This window comes from Pelmatolapia mariae, linkage group LG5 (genome assembly GCF_036321145.2).
Source record: "Pelmatolapia mariae isolate MD_Pm_ZW linkage group LG5, Pm_UMD_F_2, whole genome shotgun sequence".
NCBI lineage: Eukaryota > Metazoa > Chordata > Actinopteri > Cichliformes > Cichlidae > Pelmatolapia > Pelmatolapia mariae.
Window position 1 is genome coordinate 8,605,303 of NC_086231.1, and position 23,058 is coordinate 8,628,360.

Here is a 23,058-nt window from a genome sequence, read left to right on the forward strand (position 1 = left end):
TTTCTTCCTGAATACTATGGTTGTTTATATTTACTGCGGGAAGAAACGGTAAAAACGGCGTTTTATAAGGAAAACGCTCGAAAGCACTCTCCGCCTGTGAGCAAAGACAAAACAAACAAAAAAAACCCCCACCCTTTCTTATTCGTCAAAAAATGTACCATGTTGACCAATCAAAAAATGATATGGCAATATAGCATTTAGTTGTTTAGGAAGGGGGGGGGAGTTGCGGCGGTGTTTTGAGATGTGACAGATTTGCGACGTTTAGCGCAAATCTTGTGTAGTTAGTGTGTAGTGTAGTCAATAGTTTTGTTGTGTGTGTCAGAACAATGAGGCGACTGCTGAATGTTACAGGTGTTACAGGAGTGATACATCTCCTGTTGTCAGGCCTGCAGGTATCAGACTGTTGTTCTCCTTTATCTCATAGTGTGTGGCATCAAATTTGATGCAGAACAGCTGATTGTTCTGTAAATAGTTTGAAATGTTTATTTAAAAAACTGCCTTGGCTGCATTTTTAGGTAAACAGCTGCAAAAAAACTTATTATTATTTTTTTGAAGAAGTAACTATAAAATTAATTGCCCAACATTGGTCATTATATACTGTATTTTGCAGACAGAGGGTTACAGGACTCTCTCCAAGACCACAGACTCATACTCATAATACAAGTCAGAGCTTTATAAAAAAAAAAAAAGAAAAAAAAGAAAGTTGTGTTTTCAAAATTGGAGTTCAAGTTATTTTTACTTCCAATAGTGTTAACATACTACACAGGTCATGAACAAGATTTTTTTTTAATTTTCATTGTGAGTGGGCTAAAGCAGTTAATTAAAAGTAGTCTAACATAAATGTAAATGCTGTAATTTGATTATTTTAATAAACCATGTAACTTGGATGGATTAGATGCTGGCGTGACCACAGTGCACACGTCTGCTGTTGCTCACAGTGGTCCAAGGGATCGCTCAGGGAGTTTGTGTGTTCGCTCAGACACATGAAAAATTAGAGGGAACATTGGTCACAAGTACAAGGTAATGAAATGCAGTTGGGGTTTCCTCTGTATTATTGTAGCGTCTTTACCTTACAATGTAAAGCACCTTGAGGCAGCTGTTGATGTGATTTGGTGCTATATAAATAAAATGGAGATGAATTGAAAATCTGTGTGGATATGAAAAAAATTACAGAGTTGTTTGGCTTTAATAAACTTTAGTGTAGATTACTGTGATTGGCATTGTGTATGGGTGCATTGTTAGGTGTATATTCTAGATGTTAATTAGTAACTTCTACATATGACTGATATTGTCTCTATAGCATCACTCTTATAAAACTGAATGGTGCTTCAAAGCCATTCACATCATAATTATATGCATGGTAACAACAAACAGATGTACTCTGTGGTATTCAAGTAGACCTCTGCATATGCAAGTTCTGGGATGAAATCTAACATTTGACCTCAGTGGCTGACTTTTGTTAGTGGTGTCACTGAGATAAATCATTCTGCAGTGCAGCAAGCTCAAATAGGTGACACCTTCCCACATTGGTGTGCAAGTTATGCAGTAATGATGTACAAGGCCAAGTGTACTCACCATCCTCCCGAGACTTCTGAATGAAAGCATCGACGCCGCTCTCTCCATAGTTCCCCTCTGAGGCCACTGTGGAAACATAGTTCCAGCGCATATACTTCACAATATCTACCATGGCCTGGGCCTGGTAGGTATCAGGAGGCACCACTCGGGAGAAGAAGTCATAGCGGGTGTTGTCACTTAGCTCTGGAGCTGTGGAGGCATAGCTCACCTGGGGTATCTGCACAAAAAGAAATAATAATATAATAAGCTTGAAGGAGCTTCTACTCAAAGGAGTTGTGGGATTGAAGTGAACAGTATCAAGGCAAAGCAATGCACACTTACTTGTGTGTGCTTTTCAACTACAAGGGAATCAACGTGCTTTACATAAGACATAAAAGGCATTAGGACAAGATATAAAAGAAGCTCAAAGCTATACAGTAATAGCAGACACAGATAGGATTTAAAAAGAGTACAATAAAAAAAAAACACAATAAAAGTAAGTGACATATTTAAAGAATAAACAATTAAATTTAATAAAGGGCACTTGCCCTAGAGTTTATAGACAAGTTTATTGTACATAAAAACTGAATACTGCTTATCCACTTTTAGTTTTGACTAAGGGACAGTAAACAGACCTTCAGCAGAACAGGAATGTATTGTAGCCCTGAACCATTCAGTGCTAAGTAGAATCATTTCACAGCCACTCATTTAAAACGAGGAATCGATACAAATGTGTGAAAACTGAAGTCATATCAGCCACTTGGTCTTGGTCTCAATGTAACAGCAGTGTTCTGAATATGTTGATGCAACTTTCTAGATATAGTAGTCTGGCATAAATCATTTTGTTTGTCATGCATTCTTATGATAGTAGCCCGATTTTGTGAATGTCTTCATGTAGTCATTGAAATTGAAGCACCATTACCCCTTTTTTTTCCATTAGCAATTGGAGCTGAGATTCAAGTTATTCGATCTGAGCTATTTCTCTTTAGACAGTTATCAAACAACACCCTGCTGATCCATTTATAATACCCAGCATCACTACTCCCTTATGCTACCGTAGGCTGGCCAGTATATAAATTGAGATCACGAGTATGTCACACATTTCAGCATGGGTCACTTGCTGGCATATTTGTGTACCACAGAATGTCCATGCTTGGCTCTAGCTTCTACAGCTAAGCATGATAGAAAATGATATAAAAATAAATAACTGAATTATTGTATATGGGGTACAGTGTATAAGGTTTTATAAGCATTGTATGTGCAAGATGCTGATTTTTGCTGCTCCAACTCGATCAAAGATTTCACTGATGTGTGCACCAAGAAAAACAATACACAAAAAAGCTAAAAGAGCAAAAATAAATAAATAAAACAAATAGGTGAGCTAAAGCAAGAAGCTTTTCTTGAGTGACCATAATTTTATATAAGACTTACTCTTAACTGGTGTTGTTTTTCTCAACACAAGAGACTGTTTTCAGGGATTTCACCATGTCAGTTTTTGTGATAGATAAACTGTGTTTGTGTAAATGGAATTTTTCATCCCTATGGGTCACACTGAACAAAACAGACAGAAGGCAGAGGTGTTTCCTGGTAATGATACACAGTGTGCCTTTTTGATGAGGATCTGTCGTCATGTTTTTGTGTCTCTGAACAAAATGAGGAGAAGGTGCACTCAGTGAAACATGAGCCTAATGAAAACAGCACTGTTTCCCTCCAGATACTTCTTTGCCACATGCAGCATTTCATTATCACTGACAGACCTGTAGGCGCACGCACACACAGATAACCCTTGAAATGAAAACATCTGACTTAAAGGCAATGTCCTCCCAACATGATGAACACCAGAGTGGCCTAACGCCCTTCTTTACATTACAGTATATCAATAAAAACGAAGAACTTATCCCCACTTACCAGTGGCTGCAGATCAACCTTGGCATTGTAAATACAAATACATATTCGACAAACAAAAAACAAACAAACAAAAAAAACATAGGTACGGCATGTTCATGGGTAGTTAGTAAGAAGAATCTGAAAGGTAAAACTAGTAAGTATGCATTATGATTTATGTTTGAAAATGCCTTAGCTATTGGGATAGTATGTGCCATGCACCCCTTGCCTTGAAATGTGATCATGCAAAACTGGAGCAGCCAGGAATCTGACTTGTTCTATCTCCTGAGCAGGTCCTCTATTAAGTTCAGTCAAAATTTTGTAAAAACTTCACGCGCTGAACTAAACTAAAGATAAATCCTTTGGGAGTTAAAAATTGAAACAGTTTATCAACTTGCTTACCTGCATCACATCATAATCAGAACACATCGTGACCTCTATGACAATTAGTTGTTTTTGTTCTCTTTTCTGCTTTAATTATACTACTATGACAATTAGCTTATGTTGCATTGTTTCATTTTATATTTACCTTTATTTTCTAATTTATTTGTCTTCATGTTTCAGGTTGGATAATCAGTGAAACATGGTAGAGGCAATATCACCTTCTTGAATCCTTCTCAACAGCAGAAAAACAAAAACTGGTCAGAAGTGGGGGGAATAAAAATGCAACCAACTACATTGCAACAGCAAACAAAAAGAAGGTAAGATAACTGTGCAGTGGCTTTAGGGGAAGTCATGACTATTTGTGAATGGCCCGGCCAAAGTATAAACTTTAACTTCACAGAACATCTGTAGGGAGACCTGAAGACAGCAGTTCTCTGAAGCTTTCACAGGCTCTGCCAGGAGGAATGGGATAAACTGTCCAAATCCAGGTTTGCAAAGCCTGTAGAGACTTACCCAAGCAGACTGCTAGTGTAAGCTGTAACTGCTGCAAAGCTGGTTACTTTTATCATGGGTTCTTAGTCTGAACTGACAGAGAAGGGAAAAAATCCAATATTATAGACTTAAAATTGTTAAAACAATACTGAATACTTTCTAAAGTGATGGCATGTGTACATTTTTGTATTGCAAAATAAAAAAACAACAAAAACTTCAAATATGTGATGCTCATCTGAGGCCAAATCTGAGGTGAAGAGGATTGGTTTCTTTTAAGCTATCAAAAGAAGCACAGCAAGCCAAAAATACATGTTGGTGCATGGCGTTTGTTTGTGGTCTTTTCAGTCCCATCTACAGCAGCCTTATCCATGCACGTCTAAGATACCTTAGCTTGGTTTGAAATCTATTCTTGAGGACAGGTTAGAGGCCAGACTCAGCGAGGTACTTCGCTTTTGTACTAGTACTTTAAAATGATTCCCTGAGCAAGCACTTGTGCGGGAAAACATGAAATAATGATATGGAATATGTTATAATGGAACAGAGTGTATTCATAGACTGGAATCTTTGAAAGCTTACTTTATCAACCATAATATATTACTGATCAAACTTATGTAGGGATAAAAAAACGACACAAAAGTCTCTTTGGAAACAGTCATTATTATTATACTGCAGTTACTTTTCCTTTTAAATAAGAAAACAGTTCAGTAAAATTAACCCTCATCTGTGTAGGGGTAGTTATGTTGTTTATTTGTTATTGAAATAACAAACCAATTAATTTCATATTTCCTTTTCTTGTTCCAACTCATATAACATCTCCCAGATAGACAAATAGATGAACAGACAAATGGAGAAAAAATAGAAACCCTCTGAACCAGTAACATGAACCTGCACTACATCAAAAACATCAAGGGTTTGTTCAAATTATATCGACAAAATACATCCTGGGTGGCCTGCTGAATATGGGAAAGCTCATAAGTATGCACATCACGATGAATGGATTAAGATCTAAAGAATCTCATTATTTACCTTGCATCTGAAATGAACAAAGGTGCATTTTAGGTGCATTGTTATTTGAAGGAGAAAATAAATCACAAGTGAATAAGCATACTTGCTTGCTTGGCATGTGACTTTCTCAGCTTTGACACCCAACGTGTTCTCTCCTGAGAACTCTGCAGAGTGCAAAGCTGTTTAATTGTTGTGACTATTAACTGGTATATCCAGAGACCAGAAATAGCAGATTTCTGTCACACCACGTCACTCTGACAATCTGTCAGTTTCTGTTTTACTGGCATGTTGCTTGTCGCTAACAAAGATGTGTAAAGGTTTTCATCTTGACCAGGATTTTTTCACAATTTCCCTTATTAACCTGAACTTGCGCTCTTAGCATTAAGCACCTGGGTTTGTGAAAGCAGTGGGAAAACTAGCTGTGAATGTGATAGAACTTAATGATTTCAGTGTGATTCACATTCCAGCGACACATGGTAATCTGACTATAAAAAGAAAGTCTGCCTGCAGAAACTGCACTTACTATTGAGTTGAATGTCAGTCCTCTAGAATTCATTGCAAAACAAAAAAACACATGACATATTATATAAATATGTATGTAAATAACAATTTTAGGCTTAGATATTTAGTTGGACTACACCTGCAGATAGGCATCTTATCCTAAATTACTTGATTTAGAATTTAGACTCTTACCTATTTAGGTCAAGACTTTGGATAGCAACATTTTCAAACATCCTAACATTACCTCAGATCCTAATTGCTATGCTAAAATTATAATCTGGCAGAGAAAATTGGTGTTTCCTCCCTTTATGTTTTCCAGCATCATTTAAGACCTTTTAGTGACTGTGTGGTGCCATATTTATCTCAACTGTTTGCTTTGTTGAGCATCCTGTTGAGATGAGGAGCAACTTAATGATGATAATATTGGGACCCGAGGTGTAGGTGCAGTATTTTTCTGAGCAAATGATGCTGGCATGCAAAATAGCTGACTATATTTGCATCTGTAATTCAGACACCTGACAGATCCTTGCAACCCGCAGTGTGGCCCAAATGCAGAGCATCTGTTTCAATCACGCTGCATATGGAAAAAATAGATGGAAAGACATAGTTTAGCTGTACTACTTGGCATTCTAATTTTCTATCTGAAGAATGCTGACTTTCAACATTGCATGAGCTCAATTTTTGTGATCTATGGTATGAGTGCAGACATATAATAGACTACAAAGTCAATAGCATAATTAATCTAGTAGAAAATAAGTATTTTTCACATTACATATCATTTATAAAACAAAAAAAAAATTGAAATTGAAATAGCAACATTTTGATCATCAGTTCCAGATACACTGTGGAGTTTTTTGCTGTGGTACCATTATGGAGTACTTCAATTTGACTTCTGTTTGAGTTTAGTTTATCTTGTTCCTACACATAATAGCACACAAGTGCGCACACAGAGGCGATGTGATACACAGTCCTGACAATGATTTTAGATTATTCCACAGAACAGCTTTACCAGCAGTGGTAGGGCATCAAGATGTGCAGTAATGTGTAACCAAAGGCAGAGGAAAAGCTCTAGCTGGTAAACATAGGTATATTTTTTAAAGAAGATTTTAAATGTAAAAACTGGAAAATGAAAAGAAAAATGGCAAATGTTTGAGGCCTCGGGGATACACACTATGCATTTTGCAGTGTATCACTGCCTATAAATATTTAGTTACAAACCAAATCTTTTTAGTCTAGACTACTACAGTCAACAGAAGATTGTTTTTTCTATATGTACTAATTTAAATTTGGCAGTAATGCTCTCTTCAGGGATTTTGAATATATGCCTTACATGTGCCTATGTGGAAAGCTGGAGGTAGGAAGTGCTCCAGGAAAGGCAGCACAGAACAGAGCACGTATCAGTGACAATGTGACACTGTTTAGATCAAGAGATCAGGTGGAAGTGGGCATGTAAAGTGCCTTGCAGAGGGCAGCAAGTGTGGGGAGGTCTAAGCATCTTAAAAAGCATGAGATTATGAGATTTGCCATTTAGATGTGTGTATATTTTGGTGTTGACTGGAAATGAGGCAGCCTTACAGTACAGCTTGCCTGAGCAGTACATGATTTTTCAAATCAAGCTCATAACCAAGCGCTCTGAGAAACTGAGATTGATGGATATTATTAATTTTGAATGAGCAATTGAGTAATTAAAAAACATTTTTTTTGCTCTTAAAGCATTTACTCTATATTGGCTAAGTGGCATTTGTAAGTAGGACATATTGTGTACTTTGTCTTTTGGTTCCTCATGACAGACATATAGCTCTCTATAGCAGGATTGTTGCGAAATGAAACAACATTAAATCCCTCATCTGATTAGATGATATTTTTCATTGCATTTACAAAAAGCATGCTCGATTTTAACTTGTGTTAAGCAACATAATCAAAATTGAACAGTTCTAGTGTTAATGTAAACTTAAACAGTCATAATAATTGCACACCAAAAAAGACTGAACACTTCGAAGTCTGCTTTTGTACTCGGCGAACAGTGGGCTCCACCATTGTTTTGCTCTGTGTCAGAGAAAGCAAAGCTCGCAGTGCAACAGCTCCTCACTCTTACACAGCAGGAGCTTTGTGTGTTGGCTGCAGCACAGCAAAGGCTGCATTATACCTAAGTGTCAGTGGGTAAAACAGCAGTGTGCTCACTACATTCAGGCAAAGATAATGCCTGCAGTTTTCTGCTCCAGCTTCATGCAGATTAAATTTACACAAAATTACAACATCTAATTTGCATTGTTTAACTATAAAATGGCCACTTAGTATGGGGCTAGGATGTGAAGAAAAACAATATCTATAATGTTTTGATTTGCATGCTGAAATCTGCACAGATCCAGACAATTGTGTAATTGCTTCAGTGGCGTAGCTCCTTAATTCAATTTAGGGCCAGAAAAGAAATTTGGGCTTGGACAGCGGCTGCAAACATAAAGAGGACTCAGTTAAATTTTCAGTGAGGGATGTGGGTCAACTCTTTGAGTCAAACGCACCACTTCAGTATCCAGGCTTTCTGCGTAATTGCTATCAGCTGCTGTTGACACTGAGGGGAGATTAAAGTTTCACTTTGTTACTGTCAGGGTAAGTGGAGCAGCAAATAGCTGAGCCTTCTGAATAGAAAACCAATTCCTGTATAATGAAATAACAAAACATATTCTCACCACTGAGGGAATGAACAACAACGTAGCACTTGGATACAACAGGGATATTTGGCTATGATTCAGACTGATGCATTAGTATATAAAGGGACAGTATATTAGTGGGAATTATTTCATTATCGCCATTATTTTCTTAGACTTGCTTATTCTGATCCACTGTCTAGCTATAATGGGTTTAATTGAGCCAAAATGGTAAACTGTGACTCCAAATAATGCTACTTTATTTCAGCCGTGCAGTGTCACCGTACTGTCAAATGTTCAGTCCCAAGAGACTGGTGATAAAAACTCAGAGCATGCTTTAGACCTTTTCATAATATTTCCATCTCTCAGATTTGACCTTTAATATTTTGACATTCGACTGAATTGAGAGAAGCCAAAGCCAATAACACTGAGCTCATCCTGCTTTGTCTTCCACAGGGACTGACATCACCCTGCTTCAATCATGCAGATCACTCTGGGGAGCCCAAGTCTCTCTGCTGCCTGCCTCAGCTTTAGTCAAGTTATGGTGACTTCTCAAAAAGAATTTGTGAACTGAGACGAACCTGTTGGTGATGTGACTGTTTCAGGTGAGGCAGTAGTTTCAAGATGTTTGTCCTCAAACATCAAAAAAAGTCTTGCCTACAAGAAAAAAATTAGTTCATGCATTTTTTTTTCTTGTAGGCAAGACTATTCTTGTTAATTATTAGCCCACTGTCTCAGAAAAGCCTTCAGTTTAGTTCACTTCAGCACTAACGGGGACTAGTAAGAGATCATATCTCCCCATATCACTGGCTCCATGTTAAATCCAGAAATTAATTCAAAATCCTTTATTTCATATACAAAATTCTGAATTAGCAGGCCCCATTATATGCTTAAGAAGACCATATTATCCCAATAGAGCACTTTGTTCTCAAAGGCCAGGCTTACTTGTGGTATAATAGCCGAGGGCTTGCTCACAGGGGATGAAGTGAGATTCTCTAATGCTGCATGATCTTTACTAACATAAAGCACTAGAAAGACATGACTATTACTGTGAAATGGCACTAAATGAAATCAACAAAATTCAGTTGAACTGGGAAAAAATACAATGTTCCAAAGATGCCAAAAATACAGTAAAACTGGTTTCATTTATGAAATGCTGTCCAGCAAGTTTGATTAAATAAACCAAATGTTACACTTTCATGTTTAATATTAGCTGACAAAGTTTGATGATTTGTGATAACGGCAGCCAGTTTCAATTTTTTTGTATCTTTCCTTGTGCGGGAATGGTATACAGTTGGTAGAAGCAGTGAAAATGGATGCTTAATGACTGAGTAACTGTTTACACAGTGAAACAGTTATAATTTTAAACACCGTAATGAAATATGTAAAACAGTCTTACCAAATTTCCATAAAAATCGCAAGGGCTCCTAGCTGTGAAAGAGGTTTGGTTTTGCTGCACACATGATTTTAATGTAGAACTGAAAATGCTCAAACATATACAGCATTATTCAATCTGAAAGTATAGGGGTATGACTTTTGACCCATTTGGTCTAAGAACTAAAAGTCAGACAAACTTGACAAATGGATGTGAGTTTATCTTATGAGAGGCAAGGCTGCAAAAGGAAAGAACTCTAAAATCAAAAACATAGATGTTAAAATGCAAAAGGTGAATTTGACTACCACACATGACACACATGAGAATGCCAAATAGTTGAAAAATGCTAGTTTGCACACTTGGGGTATGTGGGTGTTTGGTGTATGCACGGTTGAAAGATTTGCCAGTTATTGATTTTTCCACCATATTTCTGCTTTGAATGCTCAGATTAGCTCAACAAGATCACTTCGATTTTGTCTGCAATTGATGAGACAAATGACCTCACTGAGTGGGATATTTTGTTTATTTGACCAGAGACAAATAAACAAAATGTCAAAGATATTTTGAAAAAAAAAAGGCACATTTGTCTGTAAAAGAAAAGCTAAAGGTTATTTTTTATTTACTTACGGTTTCATATATGATAACAGTTTCTTGGACGAATTCCAGTTTGTTAGTTTTTTTGAAAAGTTCCTAAAAGAAAATCTGCTTTGCGATGTAAGAAAAACTGAACTTGGAGAACTTTTAAATGTTATTTAAACCTGTGGCAGAACCTCATAATGAGCTGTTCATTTTTTTTTCCAGTGTATGAAGGAGGAAGTCAATTAACCCCAACAATAATGGCGACTAAATCAAGTTGTCACAGTGCAGAAACATTTAATACTGTTTATTGTTTCAGAACGTAAGTGGATGTTGTTTCTGTTTATGGCAGTCAGTGATAATGTATCAGTGCTACAGCCTGCATATGTACTTCAGCTTAAAATATTGCCCGTACATACTGTATGGTTTAAAGCAGCTGAATGCATGTACTTTGCTTTGCTAGTCTGAGAAGTTTGCCTTTAGGGCTTTCTGGCAGATGGCTCTCGTTCCTTTTATATTATTTTCAATTTTCAGAGGCATTTTGGGGCAGGTATACACAACAAAACAAGATTTGTTTTAAAAATCATTAAGGTGGAAACAAGCCTTTGCACTGTACAAATCTTAGAGAACCTTTTATAAATATACATATTTTAGAAGATTAAATAGATAGAAACTGGTTTTTAATGGATTTTAAAATGTGATTCAAAATTTTAGAAAATGCAAAAAAAGACAGACTAATATTCTCTAATACATTCAGGACGCCGTACTTGTTTCTTTCATGGTTACTGCATTTTAATCCTACTTAAGTCCAAATTTACACTGGTAAAAGCAACTTTTACGTTTATGATTTGAAAACCTAAAATAATGATATATTATGTTAATGAATTTGTATTGTCTGGTACACAACATTTGAAATGCAGACATGCCCATCATCAAGAAAAATGTCTGATTCCACCCAGTCATGAAGAATTAGAATTTGACCTCTCTCTCCTTCTTGTGTTCCTGTGCTCTTCTGTACTGCTTCCAGCTCTCCTGCTATCTTTAAAATGTTCCACAGGCTACTTCACAACCGCATCTGCATTTTCATGATAGACCTAAAAATTTGTACAGTAAGTAACAAATTCTATGTAAAATTGCACCAACTTTCACGTCTCTCAAAGATCATTGCTGATAATAATAGCTGGATGTTATGCTTACAACTCAGAGACCAAACAGCAGTTTTCAGTCCACAATGTCCAAGCACAAGGGTGGTGCATCAGGTCAGGAGCATGTTTGGGCACAAGCCTGACAAGGGGTGTGCACTCTGAACTATTCCCTAAGGGTCAAGCTGCCAACTCATTTAACTTGAGCGGGTCACCATTTTGACACAAATGGTGGAAGCAAGCAGATAGTGATGTCTACCAAGCAAGACATGATTAACAGAAAGATCTTAAATTGATTAGTATTATATAAGTAATATAACTCTTTCATTTTCTGATCTAATTTTCAGGTCTTCTATTTGAGTATGACATTCAGTACTCTTTTCATCTTAGTTTGCATGCATGATCCAATGCAGTAAAAATGTCTCTTTTATCAAGATAAATTCAAAGCAAAAACACAACACCTTCAATCACATTGTGACACCTACCAAAAAAAAAACCCTTGCAGTTAATGTTAACATGAAGAATCAAATTGCAAAGTGAGGTAGTGCGTGCTGAAAGTGCAAACTCTGTCACGATGCTCCAAGTTTCTTTAGAGCACTTCTCATCTGTGCTAAACATAGCACCCCCCATCTGTTAAAGACCTTATGACACAGTGTGTGAGGAATCGACTCTCTGCTATCTGGGTCTCTATCTCTCTGCTCTGCTTTCTGTGTGCTCCAAAGACGGCACCTCGAGTGACCCTTTATTCAAGCTGCTGAAGCTTGTAGAAAACACAACCGAGTCTTTCGATGACACATAAGCGGACTGACTGCTGTTTTAGTGAGCCAAAAACAACAAGACTCTCAATCCAAGACAAGAATGACTTCCTCAAAAAAACTACAGCATGATCTCTACCTGTAATCAGTGATGTGAACACTGAGTGGAGAGGATGAGGATATCTCAAATCTGACCACAGAGGATGCTTTACACCAAAGCATTTTGGCAGCTCAGTATGTCACAGTCACTCCTGGTATAGACCTACAGATCCATCATTGAAAACATCCTCACACCATCCATCACTGACTGATATGGTTCTGCCCCCCACAGTTCCCAGGGAAGCGTGTCATTCAAACCACTGAGGAGGCTATCGAGTGTTGACTGCACTGCATTACACACACACACATACACAATAATGTGTGAAAAGGCAAAGATTTCCTCCAACCCTGCCAACTGGGATAGCCACCTGTTCAACCCATTGGGTTTACTTAAATCACCTGCCACTAAGAGTGTTTCCTTGCAAAAGCAAACATTCTCATATGGAAAAATGCGTCAAAACTACAAGATTACAGAGTAGTGCTTTAATTTTTTATTGATTTCATTTTAAGGAAAGAACAACTTAAACACACAAAGGCAGACTTTTTGTTAGACTAGAAGTTGGTGTGATCAGTCGTTCTCAGCTTTCTTTGTGCTGCACCACCAAACAGGCAGCGCTCACAAAATTAATCTTTTTTTTCATATTCATGAAAACAAATTCTTACAATTTTGTGTCAGTGAACTCAAATTTGTATGTAATGTATTTCAATAGGAAATATATTTCATATCAGAAGCATGTACTTTTTGTATCTTTGTAGAGAAAGCAGGGAAGTGTTACTATGGGAACCAGGAGCAGCAATGTTGTATTTTAACACAAACTAAGACATTTTTATAAACATAAACAAGCGGTTTTGTTGCCCAGCTCTAACCTAGTTGTGTTTAATGCCTAAACCTAATCAAGCAACACTTTTGTATTGAATTATGATCTTACAAATCATACAAATGATGTGTGAAAATCTGTGAAATGTATATATGGACTGATATAGCCTGATTAAAAGTTGTGTTCACGGACATGAAAGTGTGAAATTCATGTTGAAAAACAAAAAACAACATTTTTAATTTAGGTCCAGTCACAGAAACAATAGATTAAAGACTGTGATGATATCACAAAGCTAATGAGTAGCAACACAAGGGAGAACTGCTTTTGTTTTTGTTTCTATCACAGATATATTTCTATAATGAATTAATTAAATTTTGTAAAGTAAATAAATAAACCTATTGTATAATTTGTTTTACTTCTATGTACAACTCTCTCTCATCCACCCAATTTACATCAATACAATATAAATGATATAAAAACAAGAAAGTTCTGGCATAATCCAAACCAACTCAGTACCACCACATCCACCAATACAAGCAGCACTCAAACAATAAGTATTTAAATGTATAGTAATAAAGGAAGGATTTACTTGCAGGGCTTATGCATCAGACTGCATTAGTTTTAACAAGAGCCACAAACGCTGGTTATAAAAATGTACTTGAATGCAGCGTGGTTCCTTCTGCAATATTGTGTGTTAAATTTATCACCAGGCACAAAAGTTTTTCCAAACATTTTGTTCTTCTACTTTTTTTTTCTTTATTCTCGAGATTTGCTGTTTTACATTAATGTGAGCTGAATATGTGGATATTTTGGGACCATCATCCAGATAAAAGGGTCACTTTTTGCAGTAAATCACATTCGATGCATCCCTAAAACTAAACCCAAGAACACTTTTTGTACAAAAATAGAAACCACATACTTCCAAGTGCATCCACCAAAATTTAAACTTTTTGCAATCTCCTGGGCAAGTGTTGCAATTCTGGAAACTAAAGAAACATTTGTTTTGGAACAGGTTAAGGGGTGGGAGGGTGCTTATGCTGTGAAACTACAAAATTCTCACTCTTCAATTTAAGCAAGAGCTGGGGTAGTTTTGATTATCGAGTGCCGATTTAGGGTTCCACTACCAGTTTATTATTGAGTGCTGCAATAAAAAAATATACATGTTAAAAATACAAAGTTAGCATTTCCTTCCATCTTTTAAACTGGTTTACATCAGTGTTAGATAGATGGCTGTTACATTTCTTGACACCAGCGTTGCTGGTCTTGTTCTGTGGTATTATAGGATGACATTAATGGTGGATGGATTAAATGTACAGTTGTTCCTGCCATCCTTGTGCTCAGGGCCTCCCACTGTGACTTTGTGAGGCTGATTCTATAGCAAACCATTTTTAAGCCTCTTGTTATGTCACAGGTAGCCAGAGTAATCCCACCACCTGCCCAGTGTATACATTATTTTTTTGAAGTTTTAGTTTGCATTGTAGCTGATTAAGATGAAGGATCGGAAGCATGCTATGGCAAATAATATACTTTGACTTTATCAGGTAAGTTATGCAATAATATCACTTTGAAACATCCTATTAAAGGCTCACTTGTATAACAGGAGGTCCTTTCCCTTAAGGAATCATGATCACAAGCCACAGTACCAAATCTCACATCTCTAGCCGCAGCCATTACTCACACTATATAGGCAGAGTAAGGAAATTTTAAAAATTCATTAGGTAGAATTAGGAGTAGGTGGTCATGAATAATAAACATTTTATCTTTATCTTTTAGCTTTTAAAACAGCTTTCTGGAGGACTGAGTGGGCTGTAAGAAAAGATGGAGTTAGAGAAATCTAAACAACTTTGGGTGAATAAAAGGTTGCAGATTTGTTTAAAATAGACTAATGTCAAAACCGACCATGATATTCAGTCTTAAATAATTTAGCGGGTTATTTCACGAGGTCCAGGTGGTTTCAATTTAGTTTTACTGCCTCAGAGTGAAAATTCAAAAGAAAAAAAGAATACAAGAGGAAGAAAGGTCAGTAGTGTCATGAGCTTAAAAGTTTGACATATTGAATTTTGGTGTCTGCACTTGTAAGTGTGTAAACCACAAAGACAATGAGCAACAACTCAAAAAATGTTAAAGTGTTGAACCAACTAATAAAAACTAAAATGATTACGTTTTTCTTTTTCCCTTTTTTATTTTAAGTGACGATTCAGACCATATAATCTAAGATGCATGGTTCGAATTTAGTACTAATTCAACATTAGTAGTGCGTTTTTAGTTAAAAAAAAATAGTTCTAACAGTGAGAGCAGAGATGGAATGAGAAACATTAACAACACTCTGGTCCATTTAGGTGTCAGAGAAAGCCATTACTGCAAGTCAGTGTGTGCACTGAAATTAGCCAAACTAAATCTGAAACATCAAACATCATTAATATTAAATACAAATTTGCTTTTCCTGGAATTACATGTCAAAACTTCTGCAGTAGAAAAGCTTTATAAAAGTGAGAAGCAGGTAAACGATTGCTAGGAATTAAAAGGTGACATTGCAGAGTGGACGGTTTCTTCACTCAAGTGCTCCTCTTCACAGGGACCACTACTTGATTTTATATGGCAGAGCAAAAAAAAGAACTGAAAACAGTCTTGAATAAGTTCCATCAGGCTCCAATATTTCTGCTGCAAATCAAAATAAATTCAACCACATCCCTGTGTCTTGTTCCAAAGCACAAGTTCCAAAGATTTATTTCCTTCCAAAGAATCTCCTTTTTGCACAACTGATCATGTATCACAAACACTTAAGCAACCAACAAAATATCAATGTGGCTCTAGCATGATGACAAAAAGCCACAAACACAAAAGAAGCCACATGGTGCTTACAGAGGTTCACACGTCCACTGAAACACTTGAATGCATCTACCATATGGTGGTAGAAACACACATATATGTCTTCCGCCACCTCATCAACTTGGCAGCTAATGAGTGAAGTTTTAGGGATGGATTTGGCTAGATGAAAGACGAAACTAAGCCCCTTAATGATGAATGGTGGTGCCACACTTTTGAAGATAAATCAAGTACAGAGGTTTTTTGTTTTTTTTTTCACTATATTTTTTGGCTTCGAATTACCAACTGGCTTCCAGCAAAATGGTATATCATGTAGTGTGATGACACTCCAGACTCACATAAAAATGACTGATACATCACAACAATTGGCAGAAATGATTCATCATTTTTTAAAATAAAGGGAAAATGATGGAAAGCATCCTGCGGTCAGGTCTCTTTCTCTGCTGTGTGCTTTAAAATGCCCCAAGATAAAGCCTCACAATCCAATAAAAAGCCACTTAATAACAAAGATACAGAATGTCCTCATAAAGACCCCAAGATATCATCAATATCCAACCATCAAAGTTATTGCACTGCAGAGGATGGAGTGGCAAAGAAGAGGCAAGCCGTTTACCTTGGCCCTGAATTATTTTCCTTAAACCGTGAAGACCGCAAAGCAGTACACAGTGTCACACTCGCTGACCCTTAAAAAGGGCTTTTACTTGTATGTCATCCTTCAGTCCGTGACTTTACACACACGATCTTGAATAGACTGATCAGAACTGGCAGGTTATATGCTGAGCTTATGTCTGCTCTCTTGGGGGTTTTTTATTTATTTTTGAGGGCTTATATCTGAACATTTTTTGTTCTTGTTTTCAACATGAAGCTACCCACACAACAGACACATATATAAAAAATAGAGGGGAAGAGCTATATTTGTTTATTTAAAATTCTGTGCGATTTCCTGTTCTTTAATGTTGACATGCTGTGTTCCTGAACAAACATAAAATGCCACAGTCTTCCTTTGCCTCAAACATTAAAAAGGGCAAAAAGTCAAAATATTGTGTTCAAAGCACCTCTGCTGCATATTCCCAGTAAACTTCAAATGCACACGACATATTTATGCAGAGCGTGTGCTGTATAGGAACAGTGTGTCGTGGTCCAATTAAAGATTTTTCAATCTCTTTCACACATATTTTTTGAAATTAAACATGGTGGTGAAGATGACATGGAGAGTTTGCAATTATAAATATTTCAAAGCAACATCAGTCTTACTTCACTATTGGTCAATAAGCCATTATGGTCCTCTGCTAAAGTGATTGGATATGCACGACTGCTCATGATTCATTAGTCTGCCCTCCTGTTTTGTGGGACATTCAAAGTTTTCAGACTGTGTCTTTAATCTAAGTTCATAAATGAGTACCTATGGCGCATCAAATAATGACAAGGCAAGATCAAATTTAATAAAACCAAAAACAGGAATTATTAGAAAAAGACAACTTGATGGCTTTCTTTGGACCTATGTTACCATTTGATGATGCAGCATGTAAAAAAGTAGGCTCAAGTCTAATTTTGTAAAACTTTTTTATGCTTTCTAAAATTTCAACATTTCTAGATTTCTAGAATGATTTGTCTTTTTTTATGTTCTGTAAATGTTAAACTCGAAGATGTAAATGGTCTGGTGATTCATAGCACTTTTCTACTCTGAGCACTCAAAGTGCTTTCTACTGCAAGCCTCATTCACCCACTGACACACACATTGACACAGCACTTTATTATTTGTATTCTCATTGCAATTTGTGGTTCAGTATCTCACTAGAGGATGCCTTGACATGCTGACAGGAAGAGCTAGGGATCGAACCACTGACCTTCCAATTAGTGGACGACCCGCTCAACTTCCTGACCCACACACCTTAAACTGCCTATCAAACTATTTGTTATTTGAATTATTGTAGTGAAATAACAATGAAAATAAACAGTCACTTGTAGTAAATATGATTACATGATTAAACAAATAAAAACTTCAGAAAGTTTACAAGAAACCAGCAATCGATCACATTGCACATAGTGTTTTCACCACCGGCTACAGTGTGTTTTTTATTTGCACTTTACGTATCAGAAACTGTTCATTAAACCACATTTTTTTGCAAATAGTTTTGAGAAAAATTTCTAGAAAGTGAAATTAAGATAAGAAACATTAGACATATTGGAAAACCAAGCTGCTCTGAGCTGTTTTTTTCCCCATCTGGGATTTTCAGTCAGCATCTTTGGCTGGACTTTTTCCTTGCTCTGACATATAGGCTACCTTTATTTAAACACTGGACTAAAAGTATGTGTAGTATACGTTTTTTTTATTGTAACAAACTCAAAGAGGGTTATAAAACTATTGCCCTTTGTCTGTAGACATTGTTTTAGGGTCTTTCAGCACTTTGCTTTTTATTATGGGGCCTGTTCCTGTTCTATTTTGATTTACTCTCTCTGCTATATGAGGTCATTTTGTGAAATAGCTCCAAGTACCTTCACAGAATCAAACGCAAATTTAATAACTAATTGATGCACTAAACACCGGCTTGTTGGTGGCACAAGCTGTTATCGCATATAGTGTCATTAAATTTTAGATAAGTGATCTTTAATGGCCATGTGAAAAGTGGATGTAGAATGTGTGCTACTGAAAGCACCTTAGGATAAAAGAAAACTCAGCATCCTGAAACCAAAAAAGAAGCTCTGTAGCAATTGTTTAAGGTATATGCTTAATAATAACTATTTTAGACCATACCTTTCCCTTGCTGAGCCACTTTGGTGCCTAAATATAACCAAGGCCTGAGTGAAAAACACCTGCAAGTGGTGCTAGACAACTTTGCACATCCAATCTCTCAACTGACAGTTGGGTGTGTTTGTGTCACCTCAACCCCACCTGCCTCCCAATATGGTCCTTAAAAGGACTTGTGATTAATGCACTGAAGCATTTACAGCTAAAAGGGCAGACATTTCCCCCATGTGCACTTTTTTCATTCATCATGCCGTTGCTGTCATTTATGGTAGTTTCTTTCCTCTGCTCTCAGTTTTACGCCTGCTGTGTGTGTCTCACAGTGGAAGCCACTGCCCTCCCCATACAAAAAGCAAAGAAAAGACCAGAAAATGATAATGATAATAAAAATGTTAGAGACAATTCATTATCAAAGGGCAATTCATTATGTTGTTGCATGTGCAAAAAGGTTCCCTATGTAAAATGACACCTGGACCCTCAAAGAAGTAAACCTGTGGAAAAAATGAGATATATAACCCTTTTAGTGTTGCAAATCTATTTCACCTTTTGTCATTATACACAATAATTATTATTATTGTAACAATAACGCAGGTCATTATTGACATACCTAGAATTCCCACACATTTTGAAACCCAGGGTATCTTGCATAAATGGAGAAGCCCCAGTTAACAGCTTTCCTATATATAGAACTGTCTTCTATAGTTTGGGATACCACAAAAGCTTTGATTTATTTGAATCTTGATCAAATATATATTTACAAAGAATCCTTTATTCTGTATGTGAAAATAAAGGTAATAAATAGGAGTTTATACACAAACACTGAACCACAGATTGTGTTAACCACACACTGACTCTAATAGAGGTGCTTTTTACCTTGACAATGAAAATAAATAGCTTCAAATGAATCTCATATAAACAGTCATTGAGTCTCTTTGTCATGATTTGCGGTGTGACTGAACTCATGTATGGAGGTACTCAGGAAAATAGTTATTTTCTTCTTCTTTGTGGTCACTGTAATAAATTATGATTACAAACACAATAGCAGGAAAACTGACCTGTTTTTGCTCTATAGGGATACTGAAGAGGCACTGCTTGCTAAAAGGTTGGGCACACAACTGCCTTGGCCGAGGCCAGTGGGGGACTGATGAAGACTGACGTACTTTAAACTTCAGCAGTAAGCAAAGTTTGCAATGACAGTTGGAGAAACCTGGCCTTGCTAAATCCATCAATCTTTGTAGAGCCTACAATGTAGGCTCTACAACACCATTGTGAAGTTTGCTGACGACACAGTGGTGTTGGGTGCCATCTCCAACAGCGATGAGGCGGCCTACATGGACGAAGTGAAGAATCTGGCATCATGGTGCCAGGACAACCACCTCCAGCTGAACGTCGGCAAGACCAAGGAGCTGGTGGTGGACTTCAGAAGGAGTCAGCACAGAGACTACAAGCCCATTATCATTAATGGAGCTCCAGTAGAGAGGGTGCAGTCCTTTAAGTATCTTGGCGTCCACATCTCCTCAGACCTGACATGGGCTGCCCACATTCAGGCCCAGACCAAAAAGGCTAGGCAGCGCCTGTACCACCTACGACAACTGAGGAAGTTCAGGGTCTCTCCAAAGATCCTCAGGATCTTCTATACAGGCGCTGTGGAGAGCATCCTCACACAGAACATGACATCGTGGTTTGGAAACAGCTGTGTGAAGGACCAAAAAGCTCTCCAGAGAGTGATCCGTACAGCGGAACGCTGCTGCAGGATTGCTCTCCCCCCGCTTCAGGACACCTACACCAGGAGATGCCGGACTAGAGCAACGCAGATACTGAAGGACCCGTCCCATCCTGGCAACAAACTGTTCCAACTTCTACAATCTGGTAGAAGGTTCCGCATCATCCGGGCAAGGACAGAGAGACTCAAGAGGAGCTTCTATCCTCAAGCCATCGGGGCCCTAAACCAACCCCCCCCCCCCCCCCCCCCCCCACACACACACACACACACCCGCCCTCTCACATCATCTATAATTGACTGAGACTCTCCTCCAGACACTCAATTCCTTTAACTTTAAATATGTTTATATTGTCCATTCTGTAAAAAAGTCAGATGTCTATTCATATTAATGTACAGAATTCACCTGCTTGCTGCTACTACTGCACATTCACCCAATGTATATACTATATATATATATATATATTTATAATGTTATTCCTCTACCCCCCCCCCCCCCCCCCTTTTTTTTGCACATGTTGAGGAGCGTGTCAGGATACATTTCACTGTGTGTTATACTTGTATAACTATGCATGTGACAAATAAAGAACCTTGAACCTTGAACCTTGTAACTTAAGTCTTCAACGTAGTTGCTGGCGTTTATACTTGTGCTAGTGAAAAAAATATTAACTACCATGCGACAACGTCCCGGTCAGTCAGTGGGGCTGAGGCCAGAGAAACTTAAATAATGGAACTTTCACCAGAACCACATTTTTGGTTTTTCTTACTCTGATTTTTAACATTAGTTATATTAGCTAGCAGAAGAGTGCCCAGCTCTGTTAGCCATTGTATGACAGAGTCGAGTGCATGTGATGGAAGTCAGAGTCCGGATGCCAGCAGTCAATGTGTTTTAATACAGCTAGCAGGCTGAAAGAACGTAAACGTTTGCAGCTAGCATTAACACTTATAATAAACTTGCCCTCCGATTTCTAGAGTAAGGTTTTACCTGTCATTTTATAGGACATCAGTAGAACGAGTGGATTAATTACCAGCTAACTTGGACAATACTTGTTTGTACTGTTGAAAGCAGTATCCATTCAAGGTAAATGAGAAGTTGTGAATGCTAACTTATGAAATTTAGAAGTCTATTCTAAATTGCTACAATGTATGTGTAGTTTGGTGCATTGTATTTTCCACATTTGTAACGTAGGTCTGTTAGCGTTTGATACTGAAAACTATATTTTTTCATTATAAAAATCTAAGCAGCCAGTGCAGGTTCTAGCACCTAAGTTAAATCCTTGTCTTGGAACTTGAACCAACAGACTAGATTTGCCACTGTATAGACTAAAGCTATATAGCATCTGCATTTCACATTATGAGGGCAAGGAGCTTAAATGAATTTCCTTATTTGCATTCAATCACAAAAACCCAGTGGAGAGCAGACGACTACGTCTAAACCACCACCTGCACTTCAAAGTGCAGTCTTTTCTATTCACCATGATTTCATTGTTTAATTCATCACAAACGAATTAAAATAAGAAGAAAAAACACAATACTGACCATTCAAAAGTAAAGATCACCTCTTAAAGGTACAGGGGAAGATTCAAATATTAAAGCTTGCTTTCTTTCTTTATTATTTCCCTCTTTACATGAGTTGGAGAGCTGCTAGCTATTAATAGTGAATAAATTCACAGTGCAATAATAAAAATTCTTAACATGATTCTCATTAGTATGCAAGGTGCTGATGGCAGCAGCTCTGCATTTGTTAACAATATCCACATAGTTTGCAAAGCCAAGGAAAATGAAGTAAAAAGACCCAGACTATTGGAGGGACACTTCCAGGCTTCTGTCTCTTTTCTTTTATAGTTCAGATATAATCAGACTCACAGCCAGCTTTTGTCTTGATTGTGATCAGGATTACGTGAGAAGGAGTAGGAGTATTGTAGCTTCAGACAAAAATGATACCAACAAAAGTATCAGTTCTAGAGGATGTTAACTTTTGGGTGAGTCGAAGAATAACCTAAAATATCAAACACCATATATTTTAAATTACAACTGACAGTAAGATCTGTTTCCTTTTCTTGAGGAAATGTACGTAGAGGGAGTAAAAGTTGGATAGGCATAACTAAGCTGTCAAACTAAAAGCTTATTATCTTCATTAAGTGCCCAGATGACAGTTATCACCAGCCCAATTATCCATACCACATATCTGTCAACCTACTGGAGAACCTGTCTGCAAACCGCAAGAAGCATAGCTCCCACATTGCAATTCATAAAGTTGCTTAGTCCAATCTCCAACCTAAAGATCAGTGTTCCCTGTCAGCTCAGAATGAACTCTGCATAGTCTTCCTACCGGCTCTGCCCCTGTTGCTTTCCTTGTGTTGTTTAATGAATAAACGACTCAATTATTGATGATCTTGGTGTTCCTTAATTATTAAAATGTGCCTGTAGTTGAAAGCAGTGTGAGGGTTAGTGCGAGTGATATAGTGGCTTTGCAAAAACAAAAAACAAAACCAACTCTTCCTTAATCGGGATGATTAGCTCTGGATGCCCACTG

General features: G+C 37.3%; 1 protein-coding gene across 1 annotated transcript in view; it reads right to left on the reverse strand.

Annotated features, from left to right (window-relative positions):
• Nucleotides 1-23,058, reverse strand: part of LOC134627455 (metabotropic glutamate receptor 4-like) — a 190,832-nt gene that overhangs the window by 80,557 nt on the left and 87,217 nt on the right. Inside the window, exon 3 of the mRNA XM_063473539.1 lies at nt 1,576-1,792. Within this exon, the coding sequence (XP_063329609.1) occupies nt 1,576-1,792 (217 nt within the window). The remainder of the gene's footprint in view (nt 1-1,575; nt 1,793-23,058) is intronic.